General features: G+C 40.7%; 1 protein-coding gene across 2 annotated transcripts in view; it reads right to left on the reverse strand.

The window, feature by feature from the left end:
• The window catches only part of stk10 (serine/threonine kinase 10), a 119,810-nt gene extending 99,320 nt beyond the window's left edge, over positions 1 to 20,490 (reverse strand). For both annotated transcript variants that reach the window (XM_063053513.1, XM_063053512.1), the window contains exon 1: positions 20,017 to 20,490. In XM_063053513.1, coding sequence (XP_062909583.1) covers positions 20,017 to 20,172 — 156 coding nt within the window. In that variant the 5' untranslated portion in view covers positions 20,173 to 20,490. The remainder of the gene's footprint in view (positions 1 to 20,016) is intronic.
• Between the last annotated feature and the right edge of the window lie 3,662 nt (positions 20,491 to 24,152).

Here is a 24,152-nt window from a genome sequence, read left to right on the forward strand (position 1 = left end):
CTCAATAGTAAAGAGTACAGGTTTAAGCTGAAAGAGCAAAAAGGTTTAAAGGAGATATGCAAGGAAAGTTTTTAAATTGCACAGAGTTGTAGGTACCTGGAATGTGCTACCATGGGAGGTGGTGGAAGAAGACAAGGCTGCAATATTTAAGTAGCATTTAGAACTAAAACGGGCAGGCAATGAACACAGGAAGACAGACCAATTTTGGGCAGATAGGGTTAATTGGATTGGCATCATCGTTGGTACAGACACAGAAGGTTGAAGTGACTATCCCTATGCATACATTGTGTTTCAAGGTAACCTGAATGAATAGTGAAGAGGTTAATATCTATAATTACCACAGGATTCTTTTCTCTGGACACCTCAGTTGATGGAAAGAAAAATCTTGCTTATGATTGCCTATGAATATTCATTAGGCCACCTCACCCAACATCCAGGTATCCTTGTTAGTTAGCACAAGGCAATACAAGCAGATAAGATCACTTTGGCAGGGGGGAGGAGAGTAAATTCAAAGATTCAAAAAAACTTTATTGTCATTCTAACCATACATCAGCTCTGCAGGACAGAATGCGACAGCATTTCCCAGGAGCAGTGCAATCATAATATACACCTTGTTAAGAATTCTAGTGTTCAACAATAAATACAATCTGGTAAAAGTATTTCCTCTGTATCTACCTTGTTTGCCTTCACTCTTCCCCAACAGGGTCATTACTGTAGGCAGTGTGAATAGCATTTGTGACACACAAAATAGTCACACAACTTTGTTTGTTTAAACTTGAACAAAATAGCCTGGAATAAATTTCTACAGTTACACCAATCAACAAACAACTAAAACATCAAGGTGGCAAGGAAATTATTCAAAGATAAGTAATCCTCAAATGTAAAATTTTGCACAAGGCTTTTATAAAGTGCAAGATAAATTGGAACGAGTTGTAATCCAGTTTCAGACAAAAGTGCAAAGTTTATTATTTGTGGTAATTTACAAAGTGAACCAAAATATCTGTTGCTTGGGAACATATCCCAAGGAAAATAAGAATAGGACATGCGGCTCCTCTGCAACATCAAAGATCATGGCTCATCTTGACCTCGCTACAGCCCAAAAGCCGAGCCACCTCAGCCTTGAAATATACTCAATGAAACACCCTCTATGTTCAAGACACAGAATTCCAAAGATTTACTAGCTTCTGAGTGAAGAAATTTCTTGTTTGGCCCCAAATGGATTGCATGGACAATGTCTTGTTCTGCAACTACCTTTTGTCCTAGGTATCCTTTCGTCTACCACATGAAACCCCATTAACCTTATGCTTCAGTAAGAACACCCACCTCTCATTCTTTTAACTCCAGAGAGCATAGGTACAATCAGTTCAATCTTACCACTTAAGAATACCCCTTCACCTAGGAATCAATCCAGTGAAATATATCACTAACCACTTCTATGTATACCTGTCCTTAATCAGGCCCATCATTGAGCAAAACCAGAGAAACACTCAGTGGCCACTTTATTAAGTACATCCTTACAGATGCTTACTAATGCACCGCAGTAGAGCACCAGTTAGCACAACATTATTACAGAGCTGGTGTTCCAGAATTAGGAGCTTGATTCTAGCGCCATCTCTAAGGAGATTGTACATCTCCTGATGAACCACGCTGAGTTTCCTCTGGGTGCTCCAGTTTCCTCCCAGTCTAAAGGTGTGCCAGTCAGTAGGCTAATTGGTCATTGCAAATTGTCCTGTGATTAGTCTAGTATTAAATAGGAAAGTTGCTGGGTGGTGCTGTTCATTGGCCGGAAATGCCTGTTCCTTACTGTATCTCTAAATAAAACAAAAATAAAAATCATGCACATATCTAATTAGCCAATCATGTAGCAGCAACTCAATGCATAAAAACATACAGTTATGGTCAAGAGGTTCAGTTGCGGTTCAGATCAATCTTCAGAATGGGGAAGAAATGTGATCCAAGTTACTTTGTCCTTAGAATGATTGTTGGTGCCAGATGAGGGTATTTTGTGTACTTTAGGGACTACTGATCCTGAGATTTTCACACAGAACAGTCTCTAGAATTTGTGTGAAAAAACAAAAAAAATCCATTGAGCGGCAATCCTGTGAGCAAAAGCACCTTGTTAATGAGAGAGGTCAGAGGAGAATGGGCAGACTGAGAAGGTGACAGTAACTCAAATAATTAGGCATTACAACAGTGGTGTGCAGAAGAACATCTGTGAACACACAACACATCAAACTTTGAAATGAATGGGCTGCAGCAGACAACCACACCGGGTTCTACTTCTGTGGCCACTTTATGTACACTCCTGTACCTAATAAAGTGTCAATTGAGTGTACCATCACAATATTTTGTCCAGAAATACAGGAAAGTGCATGCTAGACATAAATGCAAGTTAAATGTCTTTCACAATGTGCACATTACAAAACAGGAATTTCCTTCTCTTAATTGCCACATACTTAACAACAAACGCCTAAGACCAAATCTCTACGATTGTGCTGAACCACTTCCTAATAATCAAAATTAAGCTTGAGCAAATGCATACCACTGGCTTACTGGCATAGTAACTTACTGTATTCAACTTGCTCAGTCATGTTCATCTCTTGCCAGCCCTCCACAGAACAATACTGGCTGAAGAGACTCAAAAGTACTTCAGATGGCTCAGCTTCCTCCCATAAGTGCAACAAGCTCTTAAAACATTAAACACAAAATGCCATTTCTAAGTAATAGACAACCTTCTATAAATAGACACACAGTACATCCAGCAATAAATGCCAACAGCCAACAAGGGAAGACTCACGACCATTTGCCAGTTGATTTCAGAGGGCAGTTAGAAGTCAATCATATTGTTGTGGGTCTGCAGTCTCAATATCAGCTAGAAAAGGCAAGTAAGAAGCCCTTCTCGAAAAGGATTTTAGTGAATCAAATTAATTCTCATGACAATCCACCAGGGCTGGCAAACTATTAAAACAAATTGGATTTTAAAATTACTTGATCATTAGTTAACCGTTATTTTGATTACATCCTTAAAAAAACAATTGAATTTTAACACTTTGAACAATCTTTGTTCATGTTGGATATCTTGCTAGAAAATGCCATGAGATCTAGAACCAGTGATCCACCCCCTTAAAGTGACATGATGCAGACATTTTGGGTGGTCCTGACTAGATGAACCTTTGGTGCTTATAATCGAAAAGTCTGAGATGCAGACAAAAAAAAAGAAGTGATTATGTCACGCTGGTATTTGACTGGTAAATGTGATATCATTACCAAATTAGTCACCAACCCAGACAGATTTTGCAGACTATGTTAATTTTCCTTCAGTTGAACTCAATGACCTGTTGGGTGCTTTTATAAAACTACCTTTGGAGGATAATGTCCATTAGATCTCAAGACTATCATTACTAACACCATTTCATTCCAGATGTCTTAACTAATCAAATCTGAATTCCATGGTGGGATCCAAATGTTTGTGCCCAAGGCTGCACATTTTTTGTCCAATAAATAACCTCAGTCTAACAGTTGGGTGCGGAGAATTTTGCCAATACTCTCAGTACCAGTGACAGTGCAAAGTTGTGCCTTTTACCCACTATTGCAGAGCTGCAGTGGTGGTCTAGCGCCTGAAGTTTATGGACTAAACCCAATCAATCTCAGTAAGCCATGAGAAAAGTGGATGATCATATGACTGATACCATTGATGATGCAATGAGACCAGGAGAATGAGGAGAAAAGGTATATTGCACAGCATATCATGTGACTTTTGTTGAAGCCGCCTAACATGAAAATCCTACTGGATAGATTCAAGACAGTTGCTGGAATGATCAAGACTTTGGAAATAATGCATTGAAGGAATAAGAGGGAAGGAACCTTGAAAGTGGGGCTAGAGTTTGCAAAGAGATTAAGAACACATTTACTCTGTTAAGTTTCCTTTTTGTCAAAATATGGCTATTGTGAAAGAACAGAGCATATCACCTTCATCAAATGATATAGGGACTAGTGTGATGCTTGAGAGATTCGTAAACCTTGCATCTCTGATATCCAACTATAAGGCACAACTTGTTCAACTCTTATGCTGATTGCTCTATTTTCTAAGTATATCACAGACACAGTTCTGCTTAAAAATTACACATTACACAAGGCAGTTTAAAAATTTCTTCAAGTGACCATACCAGGAAACAAATACCAATTAGTGACTCACAACTTGAAAATCTACCAAGGTTTGCAGATCTAGAACAAAAACTGCAGAAAAATGCAGACAACAGGAATCCTGCAGATGCTGGAAATTCAAGCAACACACATAAAAGTTGCTGGTGAACGCAGCAGGCCAGGCAGCATCTCTAGGAAGAGGTGCAGTCGACGTTTCAGGCCGAGACCCTTCGTCAAAAAATGCAGTGCTACAATGCAACTTGTATTAGCTTTTGCCTTGAGCTGTACTGAGAACCAAGGCCTTACACCTCGGATGTCACTCAAACTGCCCTGCCAGTAGGCTTGACAATAATCTGCAGGATTTGCATTATCAGATAAACATGTGAGAAAATGGAGCAGTACTGCAGGGGTAGCAGCTGATAATCCAAAATTGTCCAACTGGGCAACTTCCTGCTGACGACACAGGTCCTTGAAGACCACCTGATGTGAGGGGAGCCAACTGAATGTGGAATCTCGGGGACCCAGGTACGAAGACCAAACACCAGTGGAGCATGTTGGGGTGGGACTGATCATCGTAGTTCAGATGCAGCCACATTTAACTGGTGGTTCCAGGCCTGTCACTGTACATACTGCTCCAGTATTTAATATGGGAACATAATTAATTTCAAAGCAGGACGACACTTCAGTGGAAGACTAATAATTGTAGTTTATATTAGTTTGAAATGTGAAATCACAATATTTTTAAACACTCAACTTCAAAGCGCTTCCAAATATCAAGTAAAGCCTCAGTTAGCAGAAGGGACTGAGTAGGTTCAGCCTCTTCCATTGGCCTACTATTAATTCAAAGCAGGAGTAATATTCAAACATGCTATTTAAATCAAACTCATTTTGCCTTCATAGACCTTACCACAATTTCCAAATCAGACACCTTGCCATTCAGAATTAAGTATCTATAATTTAGATTTTTGCACATTTCATTTAAAACACTGATAGGAAGCAATCATATTGATAGTCATTTTGTTTGAAGCAATAATTTAAGTTGTGTTTTGTCTCGTGACCCTGATCACCCATGCACCTCTGTGAAACAGAAACAGATAGTGCTCACACCATGGCACAGCTGCTGCCTGGCATTTCCAGTAATTGGGGTTTGGTGCTAACCTTGGGTGCTGTGTGGGTTTCAGTTTGTTTCCCCTCACTTCCATAACAAACAAGGGCTGGCAAGTTAATTGGCCACCGTCAATTGCCCCTAGTTATTTTGAGGAGTGGTAGAATCCAGAAAGTGGGGAAAATAAAAATGTAATTAGTGATCAGCAGAGGAAGAGTGCAAAGAGGTATGTAGTGGTTGGTGTGTATTCAGTGGACCAAATAGTCTGTTTCTATGGCCCCAGTCTGCAATATCCACCAGAGTTATCCATGTTGCAAATCTGATGGGCAAAAAACAGGATTTTATATCTTGCAGAAATAACCAATTCCTAAATGCTGACAATCACTTCATCAAATACAGCCTTCAAGTACACAACAAAAGGTTTATACTTGTATACTGTCAAATTATCCAAAGTGATACATCTTAAGTCTCTAACCTTTTACAGTTACATTAAAGCAAAAGGTAAGGACACATTTTATGAAAGCTTCTGCTCTTCAAGTTGCACCCAATATGACAATTATCTCAAGATATTTGAGTTAAAATTCTAATAAACAAAAATTGCAAGCACCAATAATACATCATATGATAAACTGAAGAATCAATTACAGGTTTTAAAGTGTCGTCAGGATTTGATTCAGTACAGTGTGAATACCTTGCAATGTCACTTCAATTTGAATTTTCCGGCAGCATCAAGTGATGTGGAAGATATAGGTCATAAATTATTGGGATTCGCCATTCAGCTGAGAGCTATGTTTCATACAAAACTTAAACAGAAACAAAAAAATGCCTTTGCAATTTGTTTCAGTTAACTTGCCTCATTGAAAGACATTTGGTTACTACTGAATCCACAAAAAGGAATTGAAAAATTTGTAAAATAAAATACTACCAATACTCAACAGGCAGAACACGTGGGGGAAAATTAACACTTCAGACTCCACAATTCATCAGAACTGAGAAAAGCTGAAACAAAACAAATTAAGGAGAGGAATGGGGCACAAGGTTGAGGACAGGAAAGGTTCAAAAAAAAAGGAACTAATGGAGCACAGTATAAGAGGGTGGAAAAAACAGATGACAAACAGCAATAGGCAAGTTCAGTGTTGGAGTAAATAGAGGACAATTAAATTAAAGTATGTGAAATTAACAGCAAAGAGGGGAAAAATGTAAAATAATTATAAATGCTGGAAGTCCATGTTGTGAGTGCTAGAATAGAATATCTGCAAGCATTGAACTTAATGTGGAATCTAGAAAGCTATAATGTACCTAGTCAAGAAGTGTGAGGTTGGACTGCATTCAACAGTGTAGGAAGCCGAAGACTAAGTCCAGAGTTGAAGAAATAAAATGGCAGATGACTGGAACTGAAAACCTCCTGCAATCCACTTTAGCTTTTCCAGTGAAGAAAGACTACGATGAGTATAGAGTGTAATACACTGAACAGTAATTTGTACAACAGTCAACATCTCCTGTAGTTGAACATGAATGCAGTTAAATCTAAACATAGAAAGGAGGGGTGTGCTAGTTAAGATGGAACAGTGTCTTCATAATGCTAAAATAGGGGAGAATGATGGCTCTGATGATACAAAAGATGGTGAAAATTATGTAAGAAAAGGAACTGGCACAGATGAGAATTCTGTTACTCAGGATGTAGGACAGCCTGGGGAATACAAAGACATGTACCAACTGGAATAGAATGGGGAATCTTTACAGGAGACATGTTGCTGGAAAATATAGCAAGATCACTAACTGTGTGAAGTTGCTTTCAATTCTGATTGCTATCCTATCCACAGAAATCGAGGCAGGAATTCCAAGGGAAAATACTATTGGGCAACAGTAATAATTGGTAAGAAGGGTAATAAAAATTTCTAGCTCAGGGGAAGGGCAGGAGGCATCACCAATAAAGTCATTAACATTAGAACAAGAAATACAGGAGATAAGTAACATCCTATATATCCCAGAAGGTTAATTTACAGGTTGAGTCTGTGATAAAGGAGGGAAATGCAATGTTGGCATATTTGCATGGAGAATAGAATATAAAAACAAGAAGAGCCTTTACAAGACACTAGTGAGGCCACACTTGGAGCAATGTCAACAGTTTTGGCTCTGATATCTCAGAAAGGATGTGTTGTCATTGGAGAGAGTCCAGGGGAGGTTCATGGGGATGATTCCGTGAATGAACAGATTAACATATGAGGAACGTTTGGCAGCCTTGGGCCTGTACTCACTGGAATTTAGAAGAATGCAAGGAGATCTCATTGAAACCTACCAAATGTTGAAAGGACTCGATAAGGAGGATGTGGAGAGAATGTTTCCTCTGCTGGGGGTATTCAGAACTAGCGGGCACAGCCTCAAAATTGAGGGGCAACCTTTCAGAACAGTGGTAAGGAGGAATTTTTTTTAGCCAGAGACTGGTGAATCTGTGGAATGCTCTGCCACAGACTGCGGTGGAGGCTGTCTATTTAAGGTGGAAGTTGATAGTTTCCTGATTGGTTAGGACATCTGGGGTTAAGTGGGATCCAGGATCAGCCATGAATGGACTAATCTGCTCTTACACCTTACAGTCACATAAATAAACAATTCCTAAATGCTGACAATCACTTCATCAAATACAGCATTCAAGTACACAAAAGGTTTATACTTATATACTAGCAATTTATCCAAGTGATACACCTTAAGTCTCTAACCTTTTATCACTGGAAACAATTACTTAACCCCAATATTTCAGTTCTAGGATCAAATACATCAGTCTTTTGTTACACTATGAAGATGTCCAACTTTCAAACTCTTTCCTCAATTCTGGCAGAACTTAAATGTGCACTGTACCTTGCTGCTACTTCAGCAACCCTTTTTAATGGTGCAGTCTCCAAAAATAAATTTACTGTCAAAGTTGTGGTCTTAAAAAGAGGTACTCTGGATAAATGTCATGTTCTAGTTGTTAAAATCACAAACATTAAACTTGGAGGAAGTACAGTCACTACATTCCAAACTTCAACAGTAATTCAAGTGTAAAGGGCTACAAATAACTAACACTACATTGAACTGATGAGGCATAATGATTTTGGCGTATCAGACTATTTATGAATAAGACTGTATAATGAATTAGTATGTTGGTTAGAATGCTTAACCATCCGTTATGAGCACTGGTTAATTTCAGAAGACGAAGGATTTTCAACTAGACTTCAAGCTCTCTGCTCTGCCTTTTTCCTTAAAATTAGTTTTATCTCAGTTTTTCCAAGTTCTGATGAAATATGGAGTCTTAAATATTAACTTTTAATGTTCATAATAATGTTGTCAACTCTAACAATTACACTACCACTACCATTCAGATTTGGATATATATGACTTTCATGTGGTCTTAGGCCATTTTACAATTTGCCCTCTAATTTCTTCACTGTTATTGCAATGATGCCCAAAATATAATTAACTTTGCTAACTGCTTCTTGGCATTTCTGGACATGGCTATTAAGTTGACCAAGTTGCCCATTTTAATTAGCAATTTGTGTCTCCATCTATAACTCCTGAAATTAATGTACCACATGCTAGTTTGACCTATCAAATCCAGTTTGACCACAGAATGAATTAGACAATAGATGCAGGAGTAGGCCATTCAGCCCTTCGAGCCAGCACCACCATTCACTGTAATCATGGCTGATCATCCACAATCAGTACCCTTTTCCTGTCTTCTCTCCATATCCCTTCACTCTGCTATCTTTAAGAGCTCTAACTTTCTTGAAAGAATCCAGAGAATTGGCCTTCACTGCCTTCTGAGGCAGAGCATTCCACAGGAACCACAACCCGCTGTGTGAAAAAGTTTTTCCTCAACTCCATTCTAAATTGTCTACCCCTTATTCTTAAACTGTGGCCTCTGGTTCTGGACTCCCCCAACATTGGGAACATGTTTCCTGCCTCTAGCGTGTCCAATCCCTTAATAATCTTATATGTTTCAATCAGATCCCCTCTCATCCTTCTAAATTCCAGTGTATACAACCCCAGTCGCTCCAATCTTTCAACATATGACAGTCCCGCCATCCCGGGAATTAACCTCGTGAACCTACGCTGCACTCCCTCAATAGCTAAAATGTCCTTTCTCAAATTTGGAGACCAAAACTGTACACAATACTCCAGGGCCCTGTACAACTGCAGAAGGACCTCTTTGCTCCTATACTCAAATCCCCTTATTATGAAGGCCAACATGCCATTAGCTTTCTTCACTGCCTGCTGTACCTATATGCTTACTTTCAGTGACTGATGAACAAGGACACCCAGATCTCGTTGTACTTCCCCTTTTTCTAACTTGACACCATTCAGATAGTAATCTGTTTTCCTGTTCTTGCCACCAAAGTGGATAACCTCACATTTATCCACAGTAAACTGCATCTGCCATGCTTCTACCCACTCACCCAACCTGTCCAAGACACCCTGCATTCTCATCACATCCTCCTCACATTTCACACTGCCACCAAACTTTGTGTCATCTGCAAATTTGCTAATGTTACTTTTAATCCCTTCATCTAAATCATTAATGTATATTGTAAATAGCTGCGGTCCCAGCACCGAGCCTTGCGGTACCCCACCAGTCACTGCCTGCCATTCTGAAAAGGACCCATTAATCCCTACTCTTTGTTTCCTGTCTGCCAACCAATTTTCTATCCATTGTCAGTACCCTACCCCCAATACCATTTGCTCTAATTTTGCACACTAACCTCCGATGTGGGACCTTATCAAATTAGTGTATTATGCAGGGTTGGCCAATTTCTCCCAATGTAATCCAGAGATACTGCTGGTTGTAATCTTTATAGGTTGAGTGAGGAGATCAAAAGAAAATCTTTTCTTCTTGAGATCACCCATAATTTGCTGAAAACTGCATGCATCAACATCCAAAGCATCCCCAGTCAAAAGGCATGCTATTCAAAATAAGATAAAGCATTGTGAAGTATTGCCCTCAAGGCAATCACATGCTTTAAAGGAAAAGGAAACTAAAACCAGTTCACTTCATTGAACATTATGAATAACTAACAAACTTATGGTGATCCAAAGAAAGGAGAATACATTAATTATTCAAAGTTTATTCCTGGACACAATTGTCCAACATCCTAGAAACTCAGATTTTATGGACTATCCCAGGAATGGAGCATTAACATGAGAGCTCAAGGATCTGCATCACCAAGGTTTTGCTGATGGCCAATTCTGGGGACCTTTATGATTTTCCAGGAAAAATTTTTGATGTTTTTTAAAACTATAGTTTATCTATTTTTAGCTCACTTACTTTCCTTTATGGTGGTCACTGCACCCCTATATACTGATAAAGTAAAAAACACAAATCAACACAAAATTATATCCCAAAAAAACATTTCATGAAAGCAATTTATAGCTTGGCTCAACAGACAACATACCAATAGACTGCATATGCACACAGAGAAAGCAGTTACATCAATTAGAGACATTTCCAATAAATAAAAAGCACTAAAAAACTGCACTTGAATCAGAAAATACACATATTCCTTCCAGGACTTTAATCTCCCTTAGTCAACTTATTCCTCATTGAGCAAACCACTACACGGTTTGTAACTTTCATGTAACTTTTCTCTCAGAATGATTTAAGTCCTAATACAAGTCCTCAGCAGGTCACATCTCTCTGTAAACTTGTAACCAGAACATTTTGTAACTTGGAAATGCCACCAAAAAAAGCAAACAGGCTCCCACATGGCAGAAGATGCCTGCAGACTCAAAGCAGCTGCCAAACACTTGTACGTATGTATGTGATGTACACAATAAATTGGGCAGGATCTGTAATGGTTTGAAACATCATTAAAATGGACAACCACAATTTGTAAATCACAGTAAACGTTTTTGTTGCAGGATCAATTACATACTGTCTACCTCACTGGTTAATAAAAATGAACAGTTTACAGCAACAAAATTCATTTTATTGTAAAAATCCAGAATTTTAGTCACAGCTTTTAATGCTAGATGATACTTTAAAACATCACAAATATAAGAGCCTGGAAAAAAAGGAAACTTAGCTGGCGTGACATCTGGGAGATGGAGGTATCTAGGCTAAGTTTTGTCATCAGAGCCACTTATGACCTCCTACCCACACTCCAGAACCTGAACCAGTGGTGGGCAGGAGACCCCGCTTCCTTTCTTTGTCAAGCACCTACATCACTAAGGCACATTTTAACAGGATGCACCACGAGCCTCACCCAGGGGCGGCACACTTGGCAGCATAACCAAGTTCTCAGACAGCTAGCATCAATCTTGGAACAGAGGCGAATCACCACAAATGCTCTCCCACAAACATCGGCAGGAAATGTCCACAGCACACGATTTCTACCAGCAGGCCAACCTCCAGAGCACCATATAACATCAAAAGATGTAAGCATTCTGCAGGTTGTTCAGGATTGGAAAATGGACGTGGACTTGGAAAAAAAAACTTGTGTTTCCCCCAGACATTGCAGCTACAACACTCTGGCCAGACATGGTCCTGTGGTCCACAACAGCCAAGGAAGATGGTGTCGAAGAAGCTTATGAGAAGAAAAAGACCAAGTACTAACTGGCAACTGAAGCTGCCCAGAATGGCTGGAAGACTAAGATTCTCCCTATAGAAGTGGATGCAGGAGATTCCTTGCTACATCTACAACCAGTCTATTGAAGAAGATGGGGGTGAGGGGTCACTCCCTCCAACAAGCAATCAAGTCCTTGTCAAATGCAGAAGAAAGCAGCAATTGGATTTAGATTAAAAGGAAAGACAACTTGGCTGCAAGATGAAGACAGGAGGGTATGGAACAGAGGGGGATGTATCTGGGACGCCAGGTAGCACTGCTGAGCCCACTGGAGACGTCGTGGGCTTATCAACGAAACATCAAAGGAGGAGGGTGCCCACCTGATGACCCCGATGACGTACCTACCCTCCCTCCTTGTCACCACTCCAAGCCCACTGCCAACATTGAGAGTGCCGACTTATCATAGGGATTGAAACATCAAGTCCTAGTAGCTCTGCTCATCATTATGCGCTGTGTCATAGGATGTGGGCGATCATGGTATTAACCATGATGATTCTTGGCAATTTTTTTTCTAAGTGGTTTGCCATTGCCTTCCTCTGGGCAATGTCTTTACAAGACGGGTGACCGAGCCATTATCAATACTCTTCAGAGATGATCTGCCTGGTGTCAGTGGTCGCATAACCAGGACTTGTGATGTGCACCAGCTGCTCATATGACCATCTACTAGCTGGTCCCATGGCTTCACTTGACCCTGATCAAGGGGGCTAAGCAGATACACTTTGGACAAGGGCAACCTGCAGGCTAGTGGTAGCGGAGGGAAGGAGCATCTTACACCTCCTTTGATATAGATGCATCTCCACGCTGAATACACACAATTGGCTTCAAAATTAAAGCCATTTCACACAACAGCAGCCCATTCTCCCAACATTAAATAAAAGAAACTGCAATTATATCAAGGATCCATCACATCAGATTTTGAATTCTTTGGCTACATGAAGTTGTTTTTGTTTTTTTTGTTGTTTTTTTTTTTGAGTAGAACTTAATTTAAAAAGCCCCAAAAATGGCATGGAAGATAGTCATAAAATGAGTGTTCATACTCCAGCATTACATGACATAATTTCATAATCGAAGTCTCTTTTCCACGGCTTTATCACATTTACTCAGCTCTTTTGCTTGAGGCATGACACATCCTACCACTGAGTTTGCATTCCAGACAATCACATCCAAAGTGTGCAAGATTGAGTGGAATTCTTCAGACTCAATTCTAACAAGCAGTATAACAGATCAACAGAGTAGCTATTTTAAATGCAACCAGTGCAAAAAAAAAGGGTCAGAATTTTAGTCACAACTCATAATGTTAGATGAAACTTTAACAACAAGAAATTTCATGCAAAAAGAATGCAGTTGACAACAGGTCCACTATTTCCCAGTGTCAGTTGCAGGCCTTACTACACACAGGGCCTTGAAAAAGTATTCAGCCCCCACAACTATTTTCACATTTTATTGTCTCATTTTCTAAATTTAAAATATATTGAAGTAGGATTTTTGAGCTAATCTACAAAACATTGTGCATCATGTCAAATCAAAAGAAAAATTCCAAAACCTGTCAATTTACTAAAAATTAAAAGCCAAGATTTGAGGTTGAAAAAGCATTTATCTCCTTTGTAATTACTACGCTAACTTTCCCAGGTGCAATACTGTATATTAACTTACCAATTCACGCAATTTGTGACCACCTGTTTTCAATCAATTCACAAGAATAAATACCCCTTCTCTCTGTAAGGTTCAACAGTGTGGTAGATTTTCAACAGACCAAACCAAACTGAAGACAAAGAACATAATAGAGAAACACAAATCTGGGAAAGGGCACATGACCACTTCAAAGACACTGAACATACCTCAGAGCAATCCATAGTTAAAAGTAGAAAAAAAAATGAAACCACAGCCATACTGCCTAGGTCAGGCTGCCCCTCTAAACTTAGTCACCGGAAAAGAATGACACTTGTAAGAGAGACTACTATGACACCAACGGTCACTCTGAGTGAGCGGCAGAAGTTGCTGCAACTAGCTCATGGCTCCACAGTCTAAGTTCTTGCACAAAAAGGGCATTTATGGAAGAGTAGGAAGGAAAAAACCCTCGCTGAAAAAAGCATATCCTTGCCCATAAAGACCTTGTAAAGCATCACCTAGAAGATACTGTAAATATGTGGAAAAGGGTCTTGTGGTTGGATGAGAATCTAATATGCAAATCTAATTCTGCTCATCAGCCAGGTATCACCATCCCTACTGTAAAGTATGGTGGATGTAGCATCATGCTATAGGGATGATTTTCAGCAGCAGGGACTGGGAATCTGGTCAGGATTAATGGGAGCATGAATGCGGCCAAATACAGAGAAATCCTGGATAAAAGCCCGATAGCCTCTGCCAGAAAGCTCAAATGGGAGAGGAAATTTGTCTTTCAACAGGACAATGATCCAAAGCACACTGTCAGAGCATGGAGTGGCTTCAAATGAAGAAAACTGATGTCCTTGAGTGGCCCAGTCAGAGTCTTGACCTTAACCCAATCGAACATCTCTGGTAAGACCTCAAGATTGCTATCCACCACCACTCCCCAACTAACCTGGCACAGCTTGAGCAATTTTGCAAGGAGGAATGGGCAAATCTCACTCCATCATGCTATACAAAGCTAACAGACTTGTGCAAAAAGACTATTGGCTGTTATAGCTGCAAGAGGTGGTTCAGCCAAGTACTGAGCAAAGGGGGATGAATACTTTTGAACTGCTGACATTTCCGTGTTTGAAGTTTTAGTTTCTCATGTTTTACAATTTTCCCTGTTTTTGGTCTCTACTGTGAAAAAAGGAGCATGTGATTCACAAATAAAAATCCTTAGTTAAACTGGTCAAAATCCCTGTTTGTAATACTCATTTATGTGAATAAAGGGTTGGGACTGATTACTTTTACAAGGCACTGTACAACTGACATTTTCAAAACGATCCAAAGCACTTCAGAAATAATTAATTTCCTGAAGTGCAGCTAAACGAAGTAACAAATCTAGAGAGTAAAAAAAATGTGATTTTGATGAATGAACACTGCCAACTTTTTTTTGTTAATTAGTTTTCCAGAATACTTTTTATTTTTGCCCATGCTCATTTGCCCGCGATCGGTGGCAGTTGGCCACACCTTAAACTGTGGCAGCACTGTTAATAAAAATACACCCCACCTTGCTATAAAGGAAGATCCATCAACATTGAAAGAATTTAATATCCAATATATTCAAAGCAGGAGATAAACCTGTGGGTGGTGATGATCCCACAAGCCTGTGTCTCTTGCTTGTGTCCAAGCTTAAGGTCATGGGGGTAGGCTTGGGAGGGTAACAGCTGTTTAAAAAGGACATCACAGTCCCTAAGCACAATGCACAGGTAGTGTACAGAATGGAGGATTAGGTTGATTGGGACATCTAGTAAGTGCGCTGGTGGAAGTGGACAGGGAGGGACTGGATCAGAAGAGACACGATGGAGTCAATGAAGGACACAACAAAGTTTCGACATAGTACTCCTTCCTCTCCTCCCCCTCCCCCCCACAACCATATTCTGGTTTCTTCCCCCTTCCTTTTCAGTCTTGGTGAACGGCCTCAGCCTGAAACGTCAGCTGTTCATTTCCTTCCACAGTTGTTGCCTGACTTGTTAAGTTCCTCCAGCACTTTGAGTGTTGCTCAAGATTTCCAGCATCTGAAGAATCTGTTGTGCCTATGATTTCTATGTTATTCTTTTCCACACTCAGTACTGCAAACTCTAAAGGTCCTTGCCTTCCCACACATTTCGCCTCCGAGGTGCTCTGCATTGACCACTTCTAATGTCTTTGTCCCAACAGGCTCATCTTTACCATGGATGTACAATCTCTTTACAGCTTCATGCTACATTATTATGGACCAAGATCCTTCTGCTTCTTCCAACTGCTCAACCAGTTGCCCCTCCACCAACACTCATTCGTCTGATAGAATCTGATCTCACATTACCCAACTTCCCCTTCAACTCCATTCATTTGCTTCAGATCAAAGGTGTAGCTATGGGAATGCATGGATTCCAACTATACCAGTCTTTTTGTATGTGTCCTGTGTTTGTCTTTCTTTTAATAGTACCCACATCCATTCCATCAATTCTTCTGCTAGTACACTGAACAAATTCTCACAAGTAACAAAACAAAATCAACAGGATCAGCTGCCTTAGTGCAACCAGTGCTGCTTTCAGTAGCCCTACTGAACTCGACTATTTCAATACTTTCCAATTTCCACCCTGCTCTCACCTCCCCATGGAGAATTCATAGCTCTTCCCTTCCCTTTCTGGATCTCTCCATCACAGAAGATAAACCAGGTAACATCATCTATTGCAGGCCTCCCACAGTTACCTACTCTTTTCATCTCACCTTGCCTCCTGAAATAGTCCTTTCTCCTAGTTTCTCCATCTGTCATCTTTACTCTAATGATGAGACTTTCCGTAGATGCACTACTGAAACGTCTTTCTTCTTCCAGAATCATCACTTCTCCTCTATCACCATTAACAAAGCCTTTGACCACATCACATCCTTTTCCTGGGCCTCTACTCTCACTCTCTCTTCCCCAGGGCAGCAGAAGGACAGAGTCCCTCTGACCTTCACCAGCCACCCACGAGCCTCCACATTCGACAAATCATTCCGCAAGGCTTCAATGTAATTCCACTGTCAGGCACATCTTCCCCTCTAAGGGCTATTCCATTTGCAACTGCCTGGTCTCCACTTCTATTCATAGGGCACTTTGCTTTGCAACTGCAAGCCTCTTGTATTTTATTTTCCTCTATCCAGGACACAAACATTCTTTCCAATTGAAGCAGTGATTCACTTACACTTCCAATCTCATGTATTCCATACAGTATTCACAACATGGACTCCTCTGTGTTGCAGAAACCAAACATTGATTGAGTGATCACTTTTGCAGAGTACTTGCACTCAGCCCACAAGGGTAACCCTGAGCATCTTACTGCCTGGTGTCTCGTTTCTCAAACCCACCAGTCTGTGTCATCCTGTACAGTTACAATGAGGAACAAGGCAAAGCTGAGGAACAGCACCTCATCTTCTATCTGAGTTTATTGCAGCTTTCTGGACTCAATACCGAATTCTACAACTTCAGGTAAATTGATTTTTCCCTTTGCCATCCGCAATATTGGCTCAGCTCTATCGCTCCCCTTTTTTCTGGATGTGGAGGACATGCCCAGCCTGACCTGCTGGCCATGTCTTCTTGCTCTGCATTTCTCACTCTTGCATTCTTCTATCTCCTCTCACTCACTCATTGACCAGATAATCCTGTTTACATGGACACCATGGATTTGACCCTTGCAGAGACATTCAGCCTCCATGTAGAATGAGCCACACCTTCCCAACCCTGATAAAGAGTCTTCCACTTGAAACGTTAATTCTGTTTCTTTTCTCAAAGTTCACATTTATTATCAAAGTACACATATGTCGCCATTTACCTCCCTGAGATTCACGTTCTTGCGGGCATTCACAGTAGACACAAAGAAATCAGTTGCAACAACTACACATAGATGGACAAACAACCAATGTGCAAAAGATAAACTGTGTAAACAAAACAAACAAATAACAAGTAATAAATAATACTGAGAATGAGTTAAAACAGACAGTACAGCACAGGAAAAGGCCCTTCAGCCCACAATGTTATGCTGAACTAATTAAATTAATCAAATGACCAACTAAACTAATCACTAAATGTACACAATGTCATCTTCCTCATATTCATGTGCCTATCTAAATATCTCTTAAAAGTCCCTTATATATCTGGCTCTACCACCACTGTATAAAAAAGTCTTGCCTCTCACTGCTTTAAAATTACCCCCTCTCACCTAAAATACATGACATCTGATACTAGACATTTCAACCCTTGGAAAATGATGCTGTCTGTTTACTCTATCTATGCCTCTAACAATCTTATAAATCTCTATCAGATTTCTCCTCATCCTCCAACATTCCTGAGGGAAAAAACCCAGGATCGTCCAACCTCTCACGAGCAGCACCTGGTAAACTCTTCAGCACCCTCTCCAATGCCTCAGCATTCCTCCTATAAAGGATGACCAGAGCTATATGCAATACTCCAGATGTGGCCTAACTAGAATTTTATAAAGCTGCAACCTAACTTCCTGACTTTTGAACTCAATGTCTCAACATAATGCCATATGTCTTCTTAATCACCCTATCACTTGTGTGGCTACTTTTGGGGAGCTATGAACTTAGACCCAAAGATCCCTCTACTCATCATCACTGTTAGTGATCTTGAGTTGTAGAGTCCTCCCACAGATATAGCCTGAACTGCTGAGTATTTCCAGAATTTTCTGTCACATGGATATCAGCTAGGTTATGGAACTGTTAATGAAGGTGCGTTCATCCTCAGTCACTTGACAGACAGCAAGGGGCTTTACAACAAACCATTAATAATAATTCTGCACTAAAAATGTTCAAACTGATCTTACACAGTGAACGGTAGGGCACCAAGGAGCGTGGTAGGATAAAGGGATCTAGGTATACAGGTCCATAATTCATTGAATGTGGTGTCACAGATTGATAGGGTCATAAAGAAAGCTTTTAGCACAATTGGCCTTCATAAATCAAAGTCTTGAGTCCAGGAGATGGGATGTTATGTTGAAGTTGTACAAGACATTGGTGAGGCCTAATTTGGAGTATTATGTGCAGCTTTGGTCACCTACCTACAGGAAAGATGTAAATAAGGTTGAAAAAGTACAGAGAAAATTTACAAGGGTGTTGCCAGGTCTGGAGGTTCTGAATTATATGGAAAGATTGAATAGGTTAGGAAGATTGAGAGGAAATTTGATAAAGGTATACAAAATTATGAGCGGTATAGATAGGGTAAATGCAAGCAGGCTTTTTCCACTGAGGTTCAGTGGGACTACAACTAGAGATCATGGGTTATGGGTGAAAGGTGAAGTTAAGGGGACCATGAGGGAAAACAGCTTCACTCAGAGGGTCGAGAGAGTATGGAATGAGCTGCCAGTACAAATGGTACCTGTGGGCTTGTTTTCAACACTTAGAGAAGTTTGGATAGGTTCTTGGATGGTAAGGGTATGGAGGGCTATAGTCCCAGGTGATGGGAGTATGCAGTTTAAATGGTTCAGCACAGACTGGATGGCCTGAAGGGCCTGTTTCTGTCTTGTACTTTTCTATGACTCTGATTATTGAAAGTCAGAAATGCTGCCTGAACTCAGTTACAGCACTGCAGATCTCTGACAGCACACACTAATTGTGGAACACAATAAATATTAGCCCAAAAGTAACAGACAGAACACAACGCCAGGCTCGTGGTTGTTGAACAGTGAGCCAATAACTTACCATAAACAAGAACACTCTCGACGCCTAATTGCTTTAAGAGAGTTCAGAGGGGGAAAAAAAAACTGGCATGGTATAATAATAAAGAACAGCATTTGGCAAATCAGGGTCTGAACCCGATAATACAGCCGATGCCTGCGAGCTCCGTTATCACAGATGGTACGAATCGCAGGCTGGAAACTTCAGTAACAACTACTACTGTGCTCTGAGGTTTACTTATTTGGGAACCTTGAAATTCCACAAGGCCATGTGCAAGATATGTGATTATTCGCTAGATTAACCTTCCCCAAAATACACAGAGCCAGCTCAAACAATAAGAAATCAGTTTGTATCTACTTTTCATCATGCTAGAACCACAAGGTGACCGGCAAAACTCGAGAGGCACAATTAACGTATCGATAAAGTATACTCCTCCAAAAAAAATCCCCGTCTCATTCTGAAAGTCCCCATAACAACACAAAGTGTTCTTCCGCTAGAACTCATGTCGCTGAAAGAAAAGTTACTTAAAAATTGTACTCATTTAATGAGAATATCAAAAGCTACCGCTGTGTAAGGAAAAGGCGTTATTTTTTAAAAAAGAGCACAAGCGTGTGCAAATGGCAATCCCACCCCTGCCCAAAGTAGATTCACAGGGGAAAGGAAGGAAGCAAGTCAATGTGATGAAGCAGTTAATGAGACAGACTGCAACAATGTCTTTTCCGCCAAGATGATATAGCAAAGTTTCAAAGACTTTAAAGAGACACCGAAGGCACGCGGAACGCCCAGAGATTGCGGGAAGGCTCAGAACTTCAGTAACCGATCCCCACCCCAATGCTAAACAACGCAAAGTTTCACAGCACCAGTTACCTTATAAACCTTGCCGAAGGCGCCATCGCCCAGCTCCCCGATCACCTCCCAGATTTCTTCGGGGTTGCAGTCCCTGCGGACGTGCTCGTACTGTTTGCATTTCTTCTTCTCAAAGGTAGAAAGTCTCAAGATCCTCTTGAAGTTAGCAAAAGCCATGCCCGCCCGGTAGAGCCCGCAGCAGCGCGGAAAGGGGGGTGGGGGACTTCACGGGAGGGGACAGGAAGCCGGTAGTCTGTGGGAGGGAGTCGAGTCTCCGCTCCGGGCCCGGACCGCTCCCAGCGGGGCCGAGCCGCACAACCCCCTCACAATGAAACGTTCACCCCCTTCTCAATCGATACAAGGTAATACCCCAACTTGGAACGAAAATGGCCTACTTCTTTTTAAGAAGTCATTTACATATGCGAAGTATGTACACATAGCCCATTAACTCCAAACTTATTTGCCCCTCCACTCGCCATCCACCTGTCCAGCTTCCGCGCGAATGCCACCCCTTCATATAATCTGCCAAACTCCCCTCCCCCTCTGCCATTGGTTGGTGTACGTCTTTATTCAAAATATCAAAGGCTGTGGATGCTGCCAATTGGACAATCAGGACGTCAATCTTAGTTTTCTCCTCCTACAAGTGGGCGGTTTTAGCTCTTCACTTTTTATACCCCCAAAGTTAGGAAATTCTGAATGATGTATTACAATCTGTATTTCATATGAAATATCTTAGAGAAATTGATGGATTGAAAGTAGGTAGCAGGGCAATAATAGCCGGATTGTTTCAGAAATCCAAACTTTAATTCTCCTGTACTTTTTTTCTCTCTCTGAAGTCCTTGAACTTGCTGTTTCCTCCCAAATCTGGGCATGCCATTAGTACATGCTTGTATCCTGCTCCACCTTTGGTAGCTATGCTTTTGTCTTTATGAATTCCCGACCTAAAACGTTTCCATCTCTCTACCTTCTCCTCTGTTAGATTCTCCCCTTAACTGCTTTGACAAAGATTTGTGAATACAAAGGCAATCACAACAGCTGTAGAATTTAAACTGAATTAAATAATCACAATGGTGGTCCCTGTAACTGTAAAGCAAAATTATATGATTATTTTTAAAATCTATCTGCTGAACCTTTTGAAGCAAAGCCCCAAATGAGAGGAAAACCATGTCATTGGGCCATGTTTGGCTTATGTCTGACTTCAGCAATTAACTGAAATGACCAAGGAAGGCAGCCATTTGTATCATATCCACTTTGTTAAAACATAAAAATGATAAAAGTACAAGCAACGCACACGAAATGCTGGAGGAACTCAGCAGGCCAGGCATCATCTATGGAAAAGAGCTCAGTCAGCATTTCAGGCTGAGACCCTTCACCGTTCCTGAAACCGAAATGCTGACTGTACTTTTTTCCATAGATGCTGCCTGGCCTGCTGAATTCCTCTAGCATTTTGTGTGTGTTGCTTGGATTTCCAGCATCTGCAGATTTTCTCCAGTTTCTGATAGGATAAAGGATCAAGCAGACCATCTGGAATTGAACTTGGCACTAATTCAGGCATGGCAAATATGTTCTATATACCAGCCTAACCAGAAATATATTTATAGTCCTTCACTGTTGCTAAGTCTAAATCCAGAAACTCCCTCCCAATTGCATTATTCAAGATTCAATACTCAGGGTGGTTTAGTGTCATTTCCAATGCACAAATGTAGAGAATGAAATAATTGTTACCCCAGATCTGATGCAGAACAAGTAAAAGCACAATAAGATATAGAAAATAATTTTAAAAATGTAAATACATAAGATAGTTCATATACATAGATGAATTGTATGTCCATAAAGAGACACTCAGGCACTGGACTTTCTGCACAATAAGGTGACTGACAGGAAATGATAAAGTGGTAGTGGGGCGGGTGAGGAGAGGTGGTTAGTGGGTGGATGTGTTGATCAGCCCTACTGCTTGGGGAAAGTAGCCGTTTTTTAGTCTAGTGGTCTTGGCATGGATACCATGTAACTTCTTCCCTGATGGGAGTAGGACAAACCCTCCATGAATGGGATCTTTCATGATGTTACTGGTCTTCTTGCAGCACTCTTCTGAAACTTGCTGAACCTACTTTCAGATAAATCGCACCCCCTTTGTCTCTTTCTTTCCCTCCTCCTGATCTATTTGTTCCTCCTACACTTACCCAAGACTCTCATCACCTTGTTTCAAAGTTCAAAATTCAAGGTACATTTATTATCCAAGTATGTATACTATATACAACATTGAGATTTGTCTTCTTCAGCCACAAAACAAGGAAAAACAATGAAACCCTTTAAAAATACCCATACAACAAAGACCATCAAAAGTCCAAGGTGCAAAAAAAAGAACAATTGTGCAAACAATAAAGAAGTAAACAAATAACACAGAGAACCTGAACTGTAGAGTCCCCAAAGGTGAGTCCACATTCCCAGAGCCAGTCCAGCATTGCAGTTGGTCCAGGAGCCTGATGGCTGCAGGCCACGAGTGTGGAGCAAGTTCAGTGCTGAGGTGAGTAAAACCTCCCGGCGTACTGACCTGAACACCGGTTCATCTTTTGCCCTTGTTTCGATCTTTTTAAATTCTCTCAGCGCTTAGATCAGCTCATATTTTGCTCTCAGGCTCGGGCAACATCTCTTCGAACTGGCCCCAAGTCCACTTCAGCAATGGTTGCCATGGCCACAGCTGCATTCTCGAGAGTCCAGCTCGCTTAGCCCTTCAAATGCCAGGTGGTACAGATAGTTTAAAAGCACAACGGTTTAAAAGCTTTGGACTGCAGTGATCATAGTCCAGAAAAAGTATAATTAATAGTTTGCTGCCTGTAAAGCATTGTCATGTCCCATCAGTGCCATCTTTAACAGGATCTCTTCTCTCTTCCACTCACTCAGTCTGCCCTTCAGTCACACATGGGTTCCCTCCCCCCACTGTTGCCATCTGCCTTATCTGGATCCATGTTCCACCTTCCTTTCTGATCAGGTTCCATCACCCTTATTGCCTCCACCCATCACCTTGCAGCAGGTGTTGATTTTTCCACCTTCCCCCTCCACGTAGTGGTTCCCTGCTCTCGTTCCACCTCTCCACTCACTTCTTTACACTGGCTATCTCCTCTCCATCTTTCCTGCCAGATGAAGAGTGTCGACCCAAAATATCCACTGTTGATGTTCCTCCACAGATGTTGCCCGGTCTGCTAAGTTCCTCCAGCTTTGTGTTTGTTGCTTTACATCCTTCGAGAATATTTTATGATATGATGATGTGATTATAAAACCTCTTCTTTAATATCTTCAGAACTCCACTCTTGTTACTTTACCTCTCCTTTGTCCCCCAGATAGAGGCTTTCAGCTCACTTATCTATATCCTTGTAAACAAAGGTGGCACACTAGATCTTCCAAGAAAGGAAATCAAAGTACTTAAGGATTTGTGATTCATGGATACTCAGTTACTGTTGTTCAGTGCAGGCAGGGGTTAAAACCAGATATTTAGATCAACTGCATAACTGTCACACAAGCAAGCGTGCTTGTGGGTATTCACAACTCTACTTAGAGGTCAAAAGAAATATCAGACCCTGGAGGAGGTTTTACAAAGGCTCACAAACAGAACAAATCAAGTGGATCCCACTTGCAATGCAAAACAAAATCTGTTGTGACAAATGTTAAAAAAGCAATATTCTTCAGTAATATAACCAAATTAAACTACAAAGTCATGAACCCCCCAGCAAAAGGATCGTGCTTTTTCAATAACTATCCCATTACTTTCTGATGAAGTCAAAATTAAAACTGATGCTGCTTTGCTTCACTGCATTTCTTCCAAACTTGTTTCTTTCTTGTGGGTAGGTTTTGTTTACTTCACAGACTTCCCCTTTTGCAGTGAGCTCATTGACAATTCTACTTCCATACATAACATCAGTAGCAGCTCTTCTAAATAATTTAATTCATTTTAAAGCACATTGCCACACCTTGAGGTAATAAACAATCCTAACATTTCTCTTTCATTTGGCTTTACAGTAACTTGTGAATGGCCAGCAAAATTCTCAAAGAAATCATGAAATCACCAAAGTGCGTTAAGATGCCCTGCCACACCCACGGGAATGGAGGTTTGTAGGGCTTCCTGCCCAAATCAGTTTTCCCTTCACTGAATGCAGAATTAT

This window comes from Mobula hypostoma, chromosome 7 (assembly GCF_963921235.1).
Source record: "Mobula hypostoma chromosome 7, sMobHyp1.1, whole genome shotgun sequence".
Lineage (NCBI taxonomy): Eukaryota > Metazoa > Chordata > Chondrichthyes > Myliobatiformes > Myliobatidae > Mobula > Mobula hypostoma.